The sequence below is a fragment of the Halictus rubicundus genome, chromosome 10 (assembly GCF_050948215.1).
Source record: "Halictus rubicundus isolate RS-2024b chromosome 10, iyHalRubi1_principal, whole genome shotgun sequence".
Taxonomy (NCBI): domain Eukaryota; kingdom Metazoa; phylum Arthropoda; class Insecta; order Hymenoptera; family Halictidae; genus Halictus; species Halictus rubicundus.
In genome coordinates, this window is record NC_135158.1 from 15,943,375 (window position 1) to 15,961,110 (window position 17,736).

At 40.6% G+C, this 17,736-nt stretch overlaps 3 protein-coding genes across 9 annotated transcripts in view; 1 reads left to right on the forward strand and 2 right to left on the reverse strand.

The window, feature by feature from the left end:
- The window catches only part of Doa (CDC like kinase darkener of apricot), a 35,477-nt gene extending 26,088 nt beyond the window's left edge, over positions 1–9,389 (reverse strand). Inside the window, exons 1-3 of one of the 6 annotated variants that reach the window (XM_076794600.1) lie at positions 9,357–9,389; positions 8,471–8,578; positions 5,251–5,384 (exon numbers count right to left, since the gene is read on the reverse strand). In XM_076794600.1, the coding sequence (XP_076650715.1) occupies positions 5,251–5,384; positions 8,471–8,578; positions 9,357–9,374 (260 nt within the window). In that variant the 5' untranslated portion in view covers positions 9,375–9,389. Of the gene's footprint in view, positions 1–5,250; positions 5,385–6,434; positions 6,567–8,150; positions 8,238–8,470; positions 8,582–8,951; positions 9,179–9,356 lie in introns of those variants that run through there. The other 5 variants (XM_076794599.1, XM_076794598.1, XM_076794597.1 and 2 more) reach the window with 5 other exon arrangements.
- Positions 9,390–10,609: 1,220 nt separating this feature from the next.
- LOC143358444 (progestin and adipoQ receptor family member 4) lies at positions 10,610–14,672 on the forward strand. The gene is made up of 5 exons (XM_076795607.1): positions 10,610–11,182; positions 12,711–12,935; positions 12,999–13,102; positions 13,182–13,319; positions 13,790–14,672. Exons 1-5 carry the CDS (start codon positions 10,993–10,995, stop codon positions 14,021–14,023), a joined length of 891 nt encoding a protein of 296 aa, XP_076651722.1. The 5' UTR covers positions 10,610–10,992; the 3' UTR covers positions 14,024–14,672.
- Positions 14,522–17,575, reverse strand: LOC143358443 (F-box only protein 9). Of its 2 annotated transcripts, XR_013082952.1 has the most exons (8): positions 17,419–17,575; positions 16,973–17,188; positions 16,601–16,900; positions 16,348–16,511; positions 16,093–16,284; positions 15,810–16,035; positions 15,011–15,742; positions 14,522–14,940 (listed from the first exon to the last, which is right to left on the reverse strand). XR_013082952.1 is itself a non-coding variant. In XM_076795606.1 (7 exons), the coding sequence occupies exons 1-7, from the start codon at positions 17,419–17,421 to the stop codon at positions 15,548–15,550; spliced, it is 1,296 nt and encodes a 431-aa protein (XP_076651721.1). In that variant the 5' UTR covers positions 17,422–17,575; the 3' UTR covers positions 14,522–15,547. The 2 variants fall into 2 exon arrangements, 1 of the variants encoding a protein (XP_076651721.1); XM_076795606.1 differs by having other exon boundaries at positions 14,522–15,742.
- Between the last annotated feature and the right edge of the window lie 161 nt (positions 17,576–17,736).

The window sequence follows — 17,736 nt, forward strand, 5'->3', positions numbered from 1 at the left end:
CGATTTTAGACACTCCCAATGCTAAAAATGATTAGCAGAATTTTTTTCCCAATATATTTCTCTGAAACAATTTTTCAATCCATCTTTCTTACAGTTTTAGCCATTTCTGAGTCTAGAAATCATTAGTAGAATTTTTCTGCTACCTCTGAAGTGTTGTGCAATTTTTTACACATCATTTTACATGTTCTAATTTTGTTGAAAATATTAAACAGCACTGCGGGGAAAACAATTTCGAGGAAACAATCGGGTATCTTCCGACAGAAAATGACGGAAACAATGAAAACTATCTACAATTAGATTCTCATCGCGTGCAGTTTGTTTTCCATCTCCTAATCGGACGATTAAATCGAGGCGTGCGAAAATTTTCTATTGCAGCGAGATCCATCTTTTGCGAACCCTCGCAGTGGCAAAAATAACGCGATGCGAGAGAAAATAAACAACCGCAGGACCTACATACCTAGATTCTAAGCTTAATCGGTTTTCTCCGAGCTAAATCTGTTGTCGGATTCACCTTCGCAAATCGCAATTACTTCCAAGAAATAACAAGTCGCGATTCTCTCTCTCTCTCTCTCTCTCTCTCTCTGAGTGTGTGTGTGTGTGTGTGCCTCTCTTGGGGAGTGCTTAAAATTCGATCAAACACAGGTGTGCAGGCACCGTTCAGAAGTCGTTGAACGCTTATCTCGGCAAATATAGAATTAACATGATTAATGGCTCGACAAACTGACGTAAATTGTGGGAAAGGTGCATGGTAAGGCTTTTCGTTATTTACTGCGAGAGTTCAACAAAAACTTGCCATTTTAGAGACTGATTTACTAATATAAATGCAAGTTATACAGATCAAATCTCCTCTTTTGCAAATGTTTACTCGACTGAAGAACAATTAAGAATTGATTTATTGATATGATACATGTGTTTTTACGGAACACAAGATTCCTAGTTTTTGAGACTGATATAAATTTACGTCACAATAATAAATAAAGATGAAAATAAACGAGATAATCGAATTTTTTTTAGATACTACAAGCTGCATAAATGAGACGCACAAGAAAATTATTTTACTGGAAATCGAATGCCTCGGGCTTCAACTGTCGAAACAAAAACTTAAAGTTCACTGTCGACGTTTAAACGCTTGTTTATGCAAAATGTTCTATAATTAGCGATGCAATTCGACGCTTCCGAGAAAGTCGCTGAAAGTGAACAAATGGTCGCCCCGGTAGGAATTAACATACAACGCATATTCATTAGAATATGTGATACATTTACGACCTATAATAACAATTAAACAAGCGTAGGATATTTAGCAGCGTAAAACCTCGATGATTTGAGTCGCTGTTTATTACCGGAGGATCGCACGAACGCTTGCAGATGTAATTAGTTGTAACGGTAACGAACGTAATTAACAAGTTGCCGCTCGCCTAAGTTCAAGCTAATTAAGACGTATCTTATGGATTTCGTGAGTATTAATTGGATTCCAAGTTTCGAATCCGTGAACAACTTTCGAATAATCTTGGGAAATGATCGTACTGAACGATGAGAAACATTCGATGCGCGTTGATACGCATTGTTCCATCTTCGAAATTACAAGGTTACTTTTCACTCTCTGATATTCCACTGCAGAAACTACATTCGGGTATCGGATATCTTTAAGCTATGTTATTTTAAAAAAATTAATCACTTACACAAGTACACTGCAGCTCAAAGATTCGGTACACGCAATGTTAAAATGTTTCATGGAAAATATTAGTCTATTATGCAACGTGCTCAATGGAAACTAAAAGTGTTGTCAGTGGAAGTTATTAATTTTCCAGAGGAAGAACACTAGTTTGTGAAAGAATGTAAAGCACACGGTGTGAGTCAACAGTGTTGCACTGCATCATGCGCGTACGGAGTGTTAAACAATCGCGCACGCTATAAATCAATAAGCCGTGTATAGTCCTCTACAAATGATAAATAGTGGCGGTCGTTAAATATCGTATTCGAACTTATGGCTGGAAACCGTAACGGTTCCACGAGCACAACAAAGCAATTGAAAAAATCGAATCGTTTAATATTACTGAGATCGTAATTGAGATCAGTCATCGACCCACGAGACCAGGGAGCACAGTCAAGGAGAAACGACCACTAACGCAGCCTCGAAGGCAAAGGAAAACGCTTCGAGCAATCGATTAATCGACAAAGTGAGAACGTCTCGCAGAAATGCACGATTAATCAAGCGCGGAAACAATCTCTTGCATAATTTCTCGCTATCCTCCTTCGAACACAGTTTTATGGACTATGCACACTATCCGGTGCAGTGCCACGGGAACATCGCATTAGTTATGGAATCACCTTTCTTGAATTTATCGCGATGTTGTAAAATCCGAATTACAGTCCTGTAAATCGAGATAATTATGTACAAGGAGAATATTCTTTCGGACAAAGTTTTACCGAATCATTAGTCACCTGCAAACACCGGGTTTTATGGACGTATATCGTGCACGAACCCACGATAAAATGCGAACTTTATTAACTCTTCGAAGACGTCGTGAAGCGTTAAAAATATTTTGAAAAATCCAGGTCCGAGTTTTTAATAGGAGGAAGTACAAGCAATGATCTTTAAACTCTTTTCACGCGAGAAAATTTAACTAGAATACTCCGACTCGGTGAGATAAAATTCATTTTAGTTGCAACGGACTATGGACTACGTCCATGGAAATCTTTCTGGAAAAAATTATAATTTAGACGTAACGTGTGTAACTCCAGGTCAAAATGGACCCAAGTCTCGGGATCCGAATGAGTAATCAAGTTGAAATTATATTTTTAGATATTAATATTGCCGTCCCTCGAGAACATTTCCAACATTTTAATTTTCCGTTTTATGAGAAAATGCGTTTAATGTCTAGAGCGACATACCGTTGCGAGCAACGGTATTTAGGAAAAAATAATTGTGCGAAAAATGCTCGTGGCGCGCGTCGCGACCTAACTCTGCCGGCTGAACGCTCCACAAGTACAATGGCAATTGGCCACTGAGGGCATTTTAATTAAACAATTCGCCGAGCGGCTACGACTTCTGCAAAACACCTTGGTGTTCGCGCCACTGTCTCGTGGCACGTTTTAAAGAGTTCTTCCGCGTTGCGGACGAGCCAACGTAACTAAAACAACACCAACATCGAGATTCAATTACTACCTCGTTCCTTTCTTGTGCGTGTCCAATTTGTGACGGCTGCTATGCTCGAAATAATTAGTCTTTCGATGGTGACGCTAACGAACGAGTAATAGAGCACCGCGTTTAATCCCTGTGCAACATAATTATCGTCTCACCGTGACATGTTTTTGCGTTCAGTGTACACGAATCCTCTTTCGTTCGATTTTTAATAAAACCTCGTGCAGTGCTAATTTGCATTACGATGTTACCAACTGCTAACGGTTACTATTAATATTGCATAATGCCTGTACGAGAAAATTGTATTTCCTATGCTTTTGGAATATTCGGTATCTCTGACATGTTAATATATTCGCCGATAACTTGACCAAGCTGCGCGTAAACAATTCTGGCTGAAAATTATTCAAATTTAACGTGCGACCCGATTGTATTGAATACACTTGCCGAGCTGTATTGATTACATAAATTATAATCGATTTGCGGAGCTGCAAATGCGGAGTTGCATTTCATTCCCAATCGAAACACAATACGCTTTGAAAAACATTTTTCTTGTGCACGTTGCAAAATGGACAAGAAAATGTGCACAAAAATACGAGAATCGTGTCAATTACTGTTGCAGAAGTTATGAAACCAGGATAGATGAACAGTGAAGCATATTTGAAACATTTCGCATATTTGAAGCATATTTGAGAATTCACGTTTAAGGAATATCATTTTTACATTGAAATAATGAAAATTAATGTGCGTTACAGTCTTGGAAATATTTTAACGAAATATTTAACAAGACAAAAAGAAACTAAGAAAAATATACCGTCTTATCAAGAGGAGGTAGAACCAACAAAACTTGCCACAAAACATCACAATGGCTTCACTCTCTAACCAAATAAATGGTGCTGAGAAAGTATCAATTAAAGCCACATAAGGAAGTTCGAATAGAAAAACAACATAGCAACAGTTCGTGCATAATTCGCAACGCTCGATAAACTACGGGTGCGCCGACTGCGAGAAATTCGCAACGAGCGATCTTCTCTCTGCTATAAAATAGTAACGACCCGTTACCGATCGCTATTATGCATAAAACATGTTCCTACATATGCTGCGTAATCTGTACGAGCAATGATATTTGCAACAAGGCTTGCCAATTTTTAGTTTTCCTCGAACCCCCCCCCCCCCCCTATTACTACTGTATTATCACTTCGAATAATTATCAAATCTTCTGTATGTAAACCATACAAAGAATCGTGTCTCCATAGAAAAACTTGCCACCCCCATCACATACCAATAATTACACCGTTTCCCACGCTTTTCGCAATTCCCACCGAAATCGTTCCGTTTGAAAATCCACACTCGCGTGTTATTCGAGGCTCGAGGACACAATCACCGAAATAATTAGCAGTCTGTGCCGTCTAGAGGATCTCGCAGAAACTTCCGGTGAGAACGTGTAAGCCTTAGCGCGCCGACCGCGACTGACAGCCATAAAGATCTCATGGAGAATTTCTATTGCTTGTTCGTACTAACCGCGTACGGAGTGGGAGATCGTTCCCGCCATTGGTCTCTGGCCCCAGTGCGGCTCTACTTATCCCCCACCCTCTTCTTTCTCAATCTTTTTTGCGCAAGTCTCGGAAAAACTACATGACGATTTTACTCACTTTTCCAGCCGCATCGATTCTACGTCCATACACTCATAGTCTGTAGACCATTGTTGCGTAAAGACGCCGTTTGACGGACGGATTGACCGCCATACAAATCAGCAACAAAGCATACGCCTCGATACTTCCATTGTCTTTCGGTAAAACTGACATTATCTACTGCAGAACATATTCCTGACATAATCAAGAGAAAATCCTCCATTCTTTAGATGTTTACGATCATATCTAGCCACTTTATCCTTGTGTTATGTGGTCCACAATGTAATTTACATTTTGCAGATACAATAACCACAATTTTCTGTACCTCGTATGATTGTACGATTAGTAGAAATTATGTACTAATTGATTTATGGATATTTTTTACAAGTCCACCCATTGATTACTGATTCATAGATGGCCTGTATTCCAGGTCCATTCGGTAACAAATATTATAAACAATGATCCTTCTTAAAAACTCACCTATATGTGCCTTTGCTCTGCGGACTCTCGTATTCGATGCGCCGTCTTTTGTGTTCGTACTGGAGAGATCCAGCAGAATGTGAACGTGCTCGTGAGTGACTGCGAGTGCGGTGACGCCTCCTGCTTCGTGGCATCTGAAACAGATATTACGGCATTAAGTTAGTATCAGAGATAAAGTATTTTAACCCTCCGCGAACCAGATGGAGTTAAATTAACCCCAGTGGTTTTAAAACTGTTGTATACTTTCCAAATATCTGTAATCAGTTTGTTTTCGTCAGTAGTTGGAGTTAAGATGTTTCATGACACGGAGAAAAAAAGAGTATTGTGAAACGACTAAACATGATATTCAAGTGTGTTTTTATTTAAATGATGTATTTATAGATGGATGATGGTGGGGGTAAAATTAACCCCACCTGGTTCAGGGAGTGACTTTTATTCACCTGGTTCAGGGAGTGAGTTTTATTCACCTGGTTCGCGGAGGGTTAATGGAGCCAATGTTCGCTGCCGCTGGAATATTACACATGCAACCTGATAGTGCGAAGTAGTTGCCACCCACTAATACCATGTCTTTTATAAATACAGTTTATGATTTAATAGCGATCTATGACCACTTCAATATCCTAATACAATGTGTTGATGAGATTGTATAGATGAGAATGTAATATATATGAACAATTCTTAGTGTCCAATAATGATTTCTCCATTATTGCATCGTTACGTACAACAGCACATTTATCAGTCACAATCGCTCATACGGTATGGATATTTTCTAGATAGTGGTACAATATACAAAACAAAAATGTTTAAATGTTAACGACACATTTTACTTCAAGCATGTTAAATGATTAGGAACAAAACAAAACATTCAAACATATTCGTTGATGATATCTCAGTCTCCACCATTTTTTTCTTAGCACTTTTAAAATGCATAAAACATTTATAAAAGCGATATGAAATAATTCTATTATGACTATCTTATTATGATCGGAGTTAATGAACGACGAATGAAAATGATATTAAAGGACAGATATGAAAACTATAAATAAGTACAACCGATGTTACGAGCAGCATCGCTATAAAAGATAGAAGAATCAATGCAATTCATCGACAGCGATGGTGCATGATTTCAAGAGATGTTTCGGACCACAGAGCCTTTCTATTGATGCCAGATTACATGTACTTACATTGGGAAGTCGAAACAGGCTCACTTGATCCCAAATGAAATCGAAGATGGATGATATCCAGGAACGTGAAGATGATGCTTGTGGTATGACACTGTTTTTGGACAACGACGTGGACATCAGCTCAAAAAATTCTGTAAAACGTGGGCAGTCGCATCGTAAAAGCATACCAAGCACTATGCAAGAGAACAGCCCACTCCATGGGGGTGAAATAAAAATGCTTATCATTTGCCAGAATGTCCAAAGTGTAACGTAACCTCGTAAGGTCCAGAAGATTTACTGGTGGAGTGAAAATGAAAACAGAAATCCCGCCAAAACGTTGATTGTAGTAGATTTCACAGAAATAGTAGACAGCGTAGCTGGCTGATTACGTCAATGCGATGTGTGAAATGATAGGGAGAATAAACGATAAGAATATGAAATGAAAATGAGGCAATCGTTGCGCGTGGGTATGCTCGCCAGTAAAATCGATGCTAGCGAGACACTCGCTTTTGAACACGTTGTGCTCGTATCTGGTCCAGACGTTAACAGTTTCATAGAATAGTTCGTGCATTATGGGTGCGAAATGAACGGGTGTACATTCAACGATCGTGTCGAGGTCAGGTGGTCGATAAAATGTACAAGTAGGTGGACGAGTCGCAAAGCGTACGCCATAAGGGAACTTTCATGAAACGGCGGCCATCTTGGAGATAGAGAAGCATCAAGTACCAGTGAAATGCAACACATGCAGAATTTCTGTCGGACATTTCATGATAATTCGGGTTTAACTTATCGCAACAATACTGCAGAAGAGTAACTTACGTCGGAGAGATAAGTCAGACTCGGTTGGTCCCGAAACGTACTTGCGAACACAAAATATCCCAAGAGCGTAACGATGTGCTACGTACAACACTGTTGTGTGACAACGACGTGGACACCGGATCGATGCGATTGGCGAATCACGCTCGGCTATGTTCGGACGCGATCGTGGAACCGACCGTTCGCGACCGAGACCGAGTACGCACGAGCTTGACCGATCTACCCCCAGACACATTTCCGGCAGATACAAAAAAATATAACATATGCGACTCGTACCGGCTTCCATATTACACACAAATATTAAGGATTCTTTTACAGGATTTTTGCAATGCGAAAACCATTTGTTCCATTTAAAAAACAATTGTAAATGATTTCCATGATAAAATACTATTACGTTACATATATACGTTATGTACAACTATATGTTTATTATTTCAGGTTTATACAGTTGACGCAATTAACATTTGAACTGAATTATGGCATTATGAGAATATTTAATCATAAAATCGTTGGTCATACTTTCTACTTTAAAAACAAATTGAAAATGTAGGTTATATCGAGTATAATATTTCTATAGAATAAATAGCAGATGCGTTGCGTTTGTAATATAAATATTAGAAATGATTGTTGTTAAGCACAATGATGGTAAAGGAACAAAATGTTATGATTGAGTCATACCCTATTGACGATAGGCATGTTGGCAACCCGATAACCTCGTTCGTTACTGCCGCAAAGAAAGATTACTACGTAGACACAGAAAACGATCGAAAATTTGCACGAAACGAAACGATTACACGTGGAACACCATTCTACAAACGAAACAGGACATCTCGTCCCTGATACGATCCACAAGAAGGATCCAGCGTTCGAACTGGAAATGCCACAGCGTCGTACATTATTTATCACAGAAACTTTACATACCTGTCCCCAAATCAAATTACTTATTAATCGCACGACACCGCATTTGATCAGAGTCACCAGATTCCAGAGCATATCTTTCACTCGGACCGAAAAATAATATTAATTACGGCGTTCACGAGGTTTCAAGATAAACATGCAAACTCCGAGTGAGGCCAGTTGATGACCTCTGTATATTATCCTAGGTGGCACCACGCCACGAGTCCATCCAGAGAGGGTAACTACACAGTTATCGGTAAAAGTTTTGACGGGCGAGCAACTCATGCGTTGATAAACAGTAGCCGCGAAAATTAAAAGAAACCATTCGCAGATGATCCGCTTACCTGCGTGGCCGAGTTGAACGTCATCAGTTTAGTCTGCGCCGGACCGTGGCATTTCATAGTCGCGGAGGGGATCAAATCGGCTGCGAATGTCCATAATTCTTTGTACGACTGCTGGAAAGAAATTCGGTCACTCGATTACGATCGAACACGGCTCTGTTCGCACCGTTATCTTTGTCACGGAACACCGTCGGGCAACGTTAACGAACGCGAACAAAAAGACGATGCCACCCTTGACGATCTTGCGGTCATCGAAGGTGCACCGGGAGGCTTTCGATGCTACCCAAGTTACACCCTGTGTGAGGTCACGTCGATAATTCGTTGTGACCGTTATTTCCCCATGCGGAAGGTCACGTGACACGACTGGACCTGCGCCAGTGGCGTTACGGGGAGGGAAATTCGGTGATCAAAGGATTAACAGGATCAATGGCGCGATCGAGGGACGAACAAATCGGACTCGACGCGACGATGCTGGTCGACGTACCTGCGATCCACGGGTCAGATTATTGCGTTGACCCTTTAACACGTTAGCCAAGATCGATGTGGTTCGAGCGGCATAGCGATAGATCAGACACTGTACGAAACCTGCACCCATCTTATCCGGGTAGGTGCAGCTTACCGAGAGGGATTTGGTGCAAGCTGTGTGCAGTACCGTGCGGCGCTTGCGCCGTTTCGCGACAAACTAACCCCGTGTTCTGCTTTATTGTTGTTACTATTTGCTCCCGATTAACGAACAAAGGGTATTGTTTGTCAAAGAACGCGCGCGCCCGCGCTGCCACGTCCACGTCCACGGGCCGCGTCAGTCAATAGGGCTCTCGCGCAAATGAACCATTTTCCGTATGGATGGCGAGAGAGGAGCGTGATTCACGAATTAATTATGTAAGCTTACAAGTTGGAAACCGTCCATTGATTACAGCCGATCGTCACTGTCCTTATTTCAGTCGGCAGCCACAGCAGGAGGCACACGTCGCGTAAAATTCCCGCTCCCCGTTTTGGTCTAACTTCCTGGTCTCCTTAAATGACAGTGACTCCGAGGTTCGACGAAAATGGGCAATCGCTGCGAGAACAATATACCGTCGCTGAATACTATGCAGACGTTTTCAATTTACGCGGTATTCAGACCGCGGTTTAATATTGGCCCTACACCAAGATCCAAGTCTTATCTGAAGCTTGGTCTAACGGGAAAGCTAAAAATATTGGTCGCCGTTCATTGTATTGGAAATTTGAATTCGGAGGCGAAACGATCGGAGACTGTGACAGCGGGGAGTAGATTGTCAGGACGCAAAATTGTCGAGTTGCTAATCTTCTGGGACGATAGACAGGATTTTCGAAATATTTAAATTGTAATGTTGATTCGTCATTCTTAAGTTTGCACGGATGTTATGCGTGAATTTTTTTTTGGAGATTCCCAAGGTCCCAGTAAAGCAGTGTTAATGTCAAGATTGTGGAAAAATCGAAGGTTAGGGAGTCCATCAATAAATTAGTGCGAAATCTATTCTGTCCTTTTAATTAACCTTTCCTATAAATACCAAAGCACGTGCAGTTCCTAAATAACCTGGCCGAGGCTATAAAAGGCACTCTGCACGAAGTTCTCAATCACTATAGAGAAACTTGGCGGAAAACACTGGAAAACTTGAGGAGACTCAAGGTATCATTTTTCAGGGAAGATTTATAATTTTCGACAATTATTAGCGACAATAATTTTCATTTCGTTTATAACTGCTACGTGCGACGCTCTATTTTTCAAGCTAATCCTCTTTCGACATCGATTTTGTTCTAGCAAGGATAAGGAGGTTATCAAGATGACCTGCTTTAGTTATCGCAGAGTATAGCAGTGTCTCGATATATGTGAAAACTTGGAAATATCATTTATTATGTATTACCATTTTTCACTATTCCTTGATGATCTGTCGTTAGAGTCGAACTTGGAAAATCGGAGCGAGCAAACAAAACTTTGTTTTTAATTATTATTTTTATGGAATTGTTGCCGACATATTCCCGAAATTTTTCTAATTGAAACGACTCCAAACATGATACAAATTGGATCAGACCTGGTTATTTAATTCACGACAACGGTAAGTGCCGCAGATCGCTGGAGCGCGGGCGCTAAACGGATGCGCGTCATGATAGCGTTTTCTGGGGGTAGGATCGTCGACAGGGTTCGCGGGTGTTCCTCGGGTATTCGTGCGGCGCGTTCTCTCTGGCAATGAAAAGGATCGATGCGGTTTCCGTGGTAACGGTACCGTCAGAGAGGTCGGAATCACGGATGGTGGTGGACGGAGGAGCCATCCAGTGCGAAACTGATGCAGTAACAACGTCGCCGTCACGAGTGCCGGGACACTGGTTTTCGGAGGCGCCTGCCATAAGCCCGCCTGTGACCGTGCTTCGAACACCCCTCTAGAACCGTTTAGAATTGCACGACGTCGCTTCGACACGGCGAGCAGAATGCGGAGGCGTCAGTTTCTCCGCTCCAGGACACCAGTGGCAGGGACTCGTTCGACAGCCAGGACATCAAGAATGGCGGGATGCCCGAGCAGCTATCGTGCCAACAAGAGAAGCGGAACGTTCCTCTCCTACGACAATGGAACGACATGCCAAAACACCTGCAGTTCAACCCCCACATCCGCACCGGATACAGGCCGCTTATGACCGTCAGACAGTGTCTCGGCAGCCTCTTTTATATCCACAATGAGACCGTCAATATCATGACCCACGGTGAGTCTATTTAGTCCAGAGATCGCAAGTTATATCTAATAATCTAGTATATGATTTCCCAGAGCTAGCAGCATAGTTCTCTCGTCTCTGTGCTGTTCAGTTTCTAGATCCTCGGCAACTTACGATCTCAGTAGTATAGTCTCCCTCCTTCAGTCTGTAGTATAGTCGAGGAGGGATCGGTTGGTCTTTCAAGGTCACCGAGGGGTGTCCCCACTCCGCCCTTTGTCACTCGAGTAGACAGGGTACAATAGCGTGCACCAGTCGCATCCGACGAGGTCCAGGAACTTGGCCTTGCGTTAGCACTCGAGTTTGATTCAACGGTGGCAGATTAATGATTTCTAGGACTGCTGTATTATAATCGAAACGATGCTACGTTAGTTAGGAATGATGAGTAAATTTGTCATTTATGTTCGACATTTATTCAAGGTTTCATTTCAATTTTATATGATAACTTGTTTTAATGCATCTTGAAGGAGGTGTATATTTCTTGGCTAGTACACCGACTTCAGGTGCATATCGACATAATTACATTATTTCCAGAACGTCACCTATAAATTACTGTTACCGAGCGGGTCAGTCGGTTTCCCATAAATCACAAAAAATATGCGCGTAAATACTCAATAGCTCAAATGCGATCGCGATACCTTTCTTTAAGCGCACGAAAGTATTCATTTTGTCGAGAGAAATGTCATAAATCCATACGACCACTGTCGTACTATCTAATCTTCTTGAAGTCTTCCGTGAAGGTATTGAGAGAGACAAAGAGGTGTTAGCTCTGATTGAATTAACAAGAAAAATGGATTACCCTTGAGTTTCAAGGTGAACTCACGCAAAAATCATAATGTTCCTATCAGCGTATTCTAGGATGATTAAAAATCGATATATCCGAAGCCGTACGAATTCCTTTGCGGATTTATTCGTGGCGTCGATGAACGCGCCATAACATTTGCAGATTCTCTAAATTTTGATCGAAGAGATGATAAACTATTTACCAAAGTAATCTCGAAAATATTACATTACGTTCGCCACGTTGAACAGAAGTAAAGTCTATTAATAACCCGAAGAACTATCGAGCTAAGCTTACATATCAGAAAATTGTGTCATATGTTTGTTCAATGAATTATTTATTTAACACGGAGCGCGCTCCTCATTTATTCACGTATCGTTCAACTTGACGTGACCAAATTCTATGACAACAAAGGGGTAGGGCAAACATATTCTATCGATCCGTGTGTGTTCGAAAGACATAAACTCTTATTAGGTCAAAGCTTGCATGTAAATAATTAAAACCAAGTTTTTACTCAAGTGCTCTCATTATTCATACAAATCGGAAAAACGAACAGTTTCATCCTTGTATAAGATTGACTATATGACGATGTATTGCTACTTTTTTCATTTGTTAAATGAAATTAGCTTTTTAATTTCGAGGATAGTATTAGAAAAGTATCGTCGATATATTTAAAATAGAAAAGTGTCTACGCTAGGAAAATATATTTTTAGATTAACGCGAAGCGTTTATATGTTGCAGGATTCGCCATCTTGTACATGCTAGTGACAATACCACAACTTCTTCCATGGAGCACCCAAGGTGACTTCGGAGAAATTTTATCATGGTGTCACCTGATCGGTGCCGTTAGTCCGTGGATCGGTTCTTTCGTCTATCACCTCTTCATGAACCTAAATTACGACGAGGTCTTCTATAGAAAGCTGCTGAAACTAGACATGATTGGCATCTGGCTATGCCAAAGTTTCGGTAACTCTGAACAAACATGAAACTGTCGAAGGTGACCGATAATCAAAATTTCGAATTTTCCAGGAGCGATGCCTATGATGGCAGCAACGGTACACTGTCTGCCAGAGAGTTACTGGTACTGCTGTATTTTTATTTATTGCTTCCTTTGTATCTGGGGTCTCCTTATGGCAAGTTCATCGAATTCGATCACTCAGGTTCATTTCATTTATTCACTCGAATTGCTTAATTTTCTTTTCTCCTCTGCAGACAATGCACGCGCTTTCTCCGTGGGAGAGAAGATTATGTTTCGCACCTCCTTTCCTAATGAGAATGCTGCTAATGGTTTTACGCTGTCTTGGAATTGGTGGGGGAAATCCGGACGCGTTGCTGCATGTTATACTACAGGTCAGAAATGTAGTTCCAATTTTGATTGTCGCCGCCTTAAAACTTAGAAGCGAGGAAAAATATATTTCAGTCAGAAAATGTTCTTCAGATAAATATTGAATTAAAATACGACCGCTTTTTATTAATATGTCTTCCAGTACTTTAGAAATGTACGCTTTAACACTTTGACTGGCAAACTAGAAACCTCAAAAATTCCATAAAATCAAAGCAAGTTATTTAATGAAATAAAAATTGAAAAAAATTAAATGTATGATATTGAATAGTCCTCCAGCTTACAATCCAGTACAATGAATATATTAACGTCAACGTGTTAAATGCATAAAAAGTCTAATAGCGAATAAAAGCTTATTTCATCAATTGAAAGAGTTTTTGGTGTAACAAATGAAATCTATTCTAAATGGATCTACGATCCAATGGCGAAGAATTTCGTGGCAGAGGGTCGCAAATGATTGAAACGGATTACTTTTTAGGATTTGATAGCCGTGGTGGGAGCTACGGTCGGAGCGATGCGTATCCCCGAGAAATGGGTTCCCGGCAAGTTGGATCTGGTGTTGAATTCACACAACCTGATGCACGTGTTGGTTGTTTTGGCGGTGTGCTCGATGCACGCCGCAACGATGCAGGATCTCGCTTGGATGTCCGACGCGACCGCGTGCAACGGGAACGGGACCAGCCTGGTCTCGCCTAAGCACGATGAACTGTGATTGAATCGTGAATATCATTTCACTGCAGTCTGTGATAAATACGAGCCTAACACGACCACCGGCGACTACTCGTGTACAGGTGTACCGCGATCCACGACCAGAGAAAGAAAGACGCCTTATAAAGGAGCAAAAAAGAAGAGGGAAGGATCTTTTTACGTACACACACGAACCTGTACAATGAACGAAAAGAGATATGTACATACACGTACCAAGTTTTCATACCGTGTACACGAGAACACTCGCTCGTCTTTTACGATATGTGGAACAGTCCAAGTACAACAGTTAGTACAAAAATTGAACGTGTCATATCGAGGATTAATTACAAATCAACGTGCCCCGATTGAAATGCAGGTGATAATTACAGAGATCTATGAGGAGAGAGAGAGAGAGAGACAGGCGCGAACGATTACGTTGGATTGGAAGCAATGACAAAGAGAAAGAGATATATCAGATATATATATATATGTATACGTCCGAGCGAAATAAGTATCGAACGAATAAGCACATCAAAAATACGTTTATTATCGTAATTATAATAGACATTCACAGCAATGTACACGATGTGTTCCCGAGCAATCATTCTCTCGATCCAGTAAATCGCTTGACAATGTCAGTATTATATTTAGACGAATAAAACTGTTCCAAACGACTCATTCTCGAATTTCTTTTCATTCCGCGTCGCATAATTACTCGTGACCTACACTTCGTGACTCGTGTAGAGCTGCCAGGAATTTATATTATATTAGAACGAGATCAATGGATCAACCACAGTTCGATAGATGTTCTACGATTACCAAATAAGGTGTATACATTTGATTAATATAGCGTGCTCATACTTTTGTTTCTTCCTGCTTTGATCAAACGCTTATATTTCTACGTAGAATTCTATTAGCAATTAATTAACAAAAATAGCAGAGCTGCAAGAAGTAAAGTTTGTTACAATCTTATTTCGTTAGAAACGATCAGGAAGACGTTGCGTCTATGTACCTTCGGTTGTTTATATTCTTGCGGTTCTGATTGTTGCGAACAAAGTCGCATGCTCCAGTAGTTTAGATCGATATTAAATATTATTAATAAACCTGCAGCGTGAAAATCGTAAACTGTCACCTTTAATTCTATGGACGACGGAATAGTTATTATAAATAAACCTGAAATCCAAGCACCCGTCTCGAAAGCACGTAAGGCACATAAGAAGTGCGTAACAAAATAATATATATATATAGCATTCAGTATTTCTCTAACAACGCTTGCATAATAACTGTAACGTAAAGATTGTATAAGCGAATAAAAATTATTTCAAATATACTAGAATGTATAATGAAAAATAAATATTTTCTCGTTTCAGTTTATAATACGCCGTATGCAATCGTAAGCAAAAGAGGATCTATCTTCATTATGAGTTTACAATGTACATCGAAATTAATTTGTACAAGCAACGCTGACCTGTAGAAATTAATCTTCTTTTAAATCTTTGCTCTGATATTGTACTCTTCACGTAATTAACAAGTTTTGCATTCAGTTACATTATTGCAGAGGAGCTTCGCTCTCTTGAGTGTAGCTCTTGACTCTGCTGAACTTAAGAGGAGGATATCGCCCAGCAATAGCACATTTCAAGCTCATTCGTGCTTCGTGTTCGTTCCCGTATCTCGTAACTATAGTATAACCCAACCATTTTAATAGAGAATTAGTCCGTTTATAATGATCTTTAATCTCAAATTCCTAGAAAAAATACGATCAAATGTCTGCTATAATTCAAGACAGTATCACAAATCAATCGAATACTTACAATATGGAACGTTTGTTCATGCGTAGGCTCTCTTTTCTTTTTCCTGGCAACAGCAGCTGACTTCGTCTCTTGTTTCTTAAGCACTACAGTAACGAAATTATCGTGTAATCGATAATGACCAATCAGAACCGACGGATTTCGCGGTATGCGACTTTTCATAGCATTCACGCAGGCTTGTGCCTCGTCGGTTGAAGTTAGCATTAGGACTTTACCCTCGGGGAAAAATCTATTAGAGAAACGAGGCATGAAAATCAAGAATACAAGAAATTATGTCGATACTTACCTTAGGTACCTGAAGTATTCCACCAGCTGCCAAGGCCTGTAAAACCGATCTTGGAAACTGTTTTCGCCGTGTCGAATGTAACTGGTCTTGCTGATGTAACATCCGTTGTACCTCAGTCTAGGCCGCAGCAAATACATGTCTCTCCAACACTGGTATTCTGGAGCATAATTCCCGCAATTCACACCCCATGCTCTATAAAATTGATTAATAGCATAAGTGATCGATACTCTGCTGTCTACAATCATTATAGTTTACCTGATACAGGCAAGCCTCCAAATCTCAGAGTCCCTAGCAGATATGTAAAATCCACGACACACTCTGGAGAACATTTCTAGGGACCTCATATCGAGCTCAGAAGACACGACCCATCTCAAAATATAAAGCACTATCTCCATCGGCAAAGCCGAGATGTGCGTTGTCTAAGACAAGAAACAAGCATCAATAACGCAGCCAAAACAGCGATGCGATTTAAAATGTGATTCGCTAGTTACAAGCAATATATACTAACGTGTTGTTCAAATTTAGGAAAACAAACACATTTATTGGAGTTTACAATTTTGCATAGCTTAACAAACAGATCACTTTCCTCGTCCTCTTCGTCGTTATGGTTCTCATCGTTATTATCAACACTGCTTGTATCGTTATCCAAAGTCTCGAGGTTGTCATTGATCGGTATCATTTTTGTGGATTCGTATAACCGAAATTCAATATCAGGAACCAATTGCACGGCCCGTTTGTAAAACTGAATGGCCTCGTAAAATTTTCTACTCTTTTCGTACTCTATGCCTATCAAAAACAAATTCTTCGCCTGAAATAGAAAATGTTCTGTCATGATAATTCATATTCACATTGTGAACAAGAAGGACAGCGTTTGCTTTACCTTTTCCTCGATGGTCTGTTCGCTAAAATCGACGTTGATCTCAACCGATTTGGAGGAGGAAGCCTTGGAAGAGTCTCGTTTCGGTGACAGAACCAGTTCTCGTTGCCATTGCTCCCGGAAAGTTGTAAGTGCATCCTCGATGTTGGTTTCCGAGATAGATGACTCTTCGTGATCCTCTCCGTCGTCATCCGATTTACCAGATTGACCGGTTTGACTCTGTTTTCGCGGCGGGAAACAACAGGACGAAACATTTAGTCAGACGAAATCAACTGTACGCGATAGGATATGGAGTGGAAAAAATTGGGTCGCAAACGATTAGTGTGTTACGGTCAGGAGATTCGTTGAAACGATGACGTATCATTCTCGTTGGAGGTTATGTTGACATAACAAGAGGTTTATTCGGTAACAATGGGACGACAGTCATTGGTTTTCGACGGCACACGTACCATTCTTGATCCTGATTCAACTTTTGTGGTACGATTTCTTCAGCGCTTGTACTCTCGGTCGGAAAAACGTACGACACAACGGAAGTGCAACTTCGCCAACAGAACCGCCGCCATGGTTTTCGCCCGTTTGTTCTGCGTCTTGCGATTCAATCCCAGATCACGCTGGCTATTATAGATTACATTACTATATATATATATCGTCAGCTGACGCAACTATTTCAAATTCGCTGTCTCCTAGGTTCCTCCTAGATTATATATTTAACGTATAATTTAAATTCTACATTTAAATACGCTTCTTTAATGTTTGTTTCGTTGCTA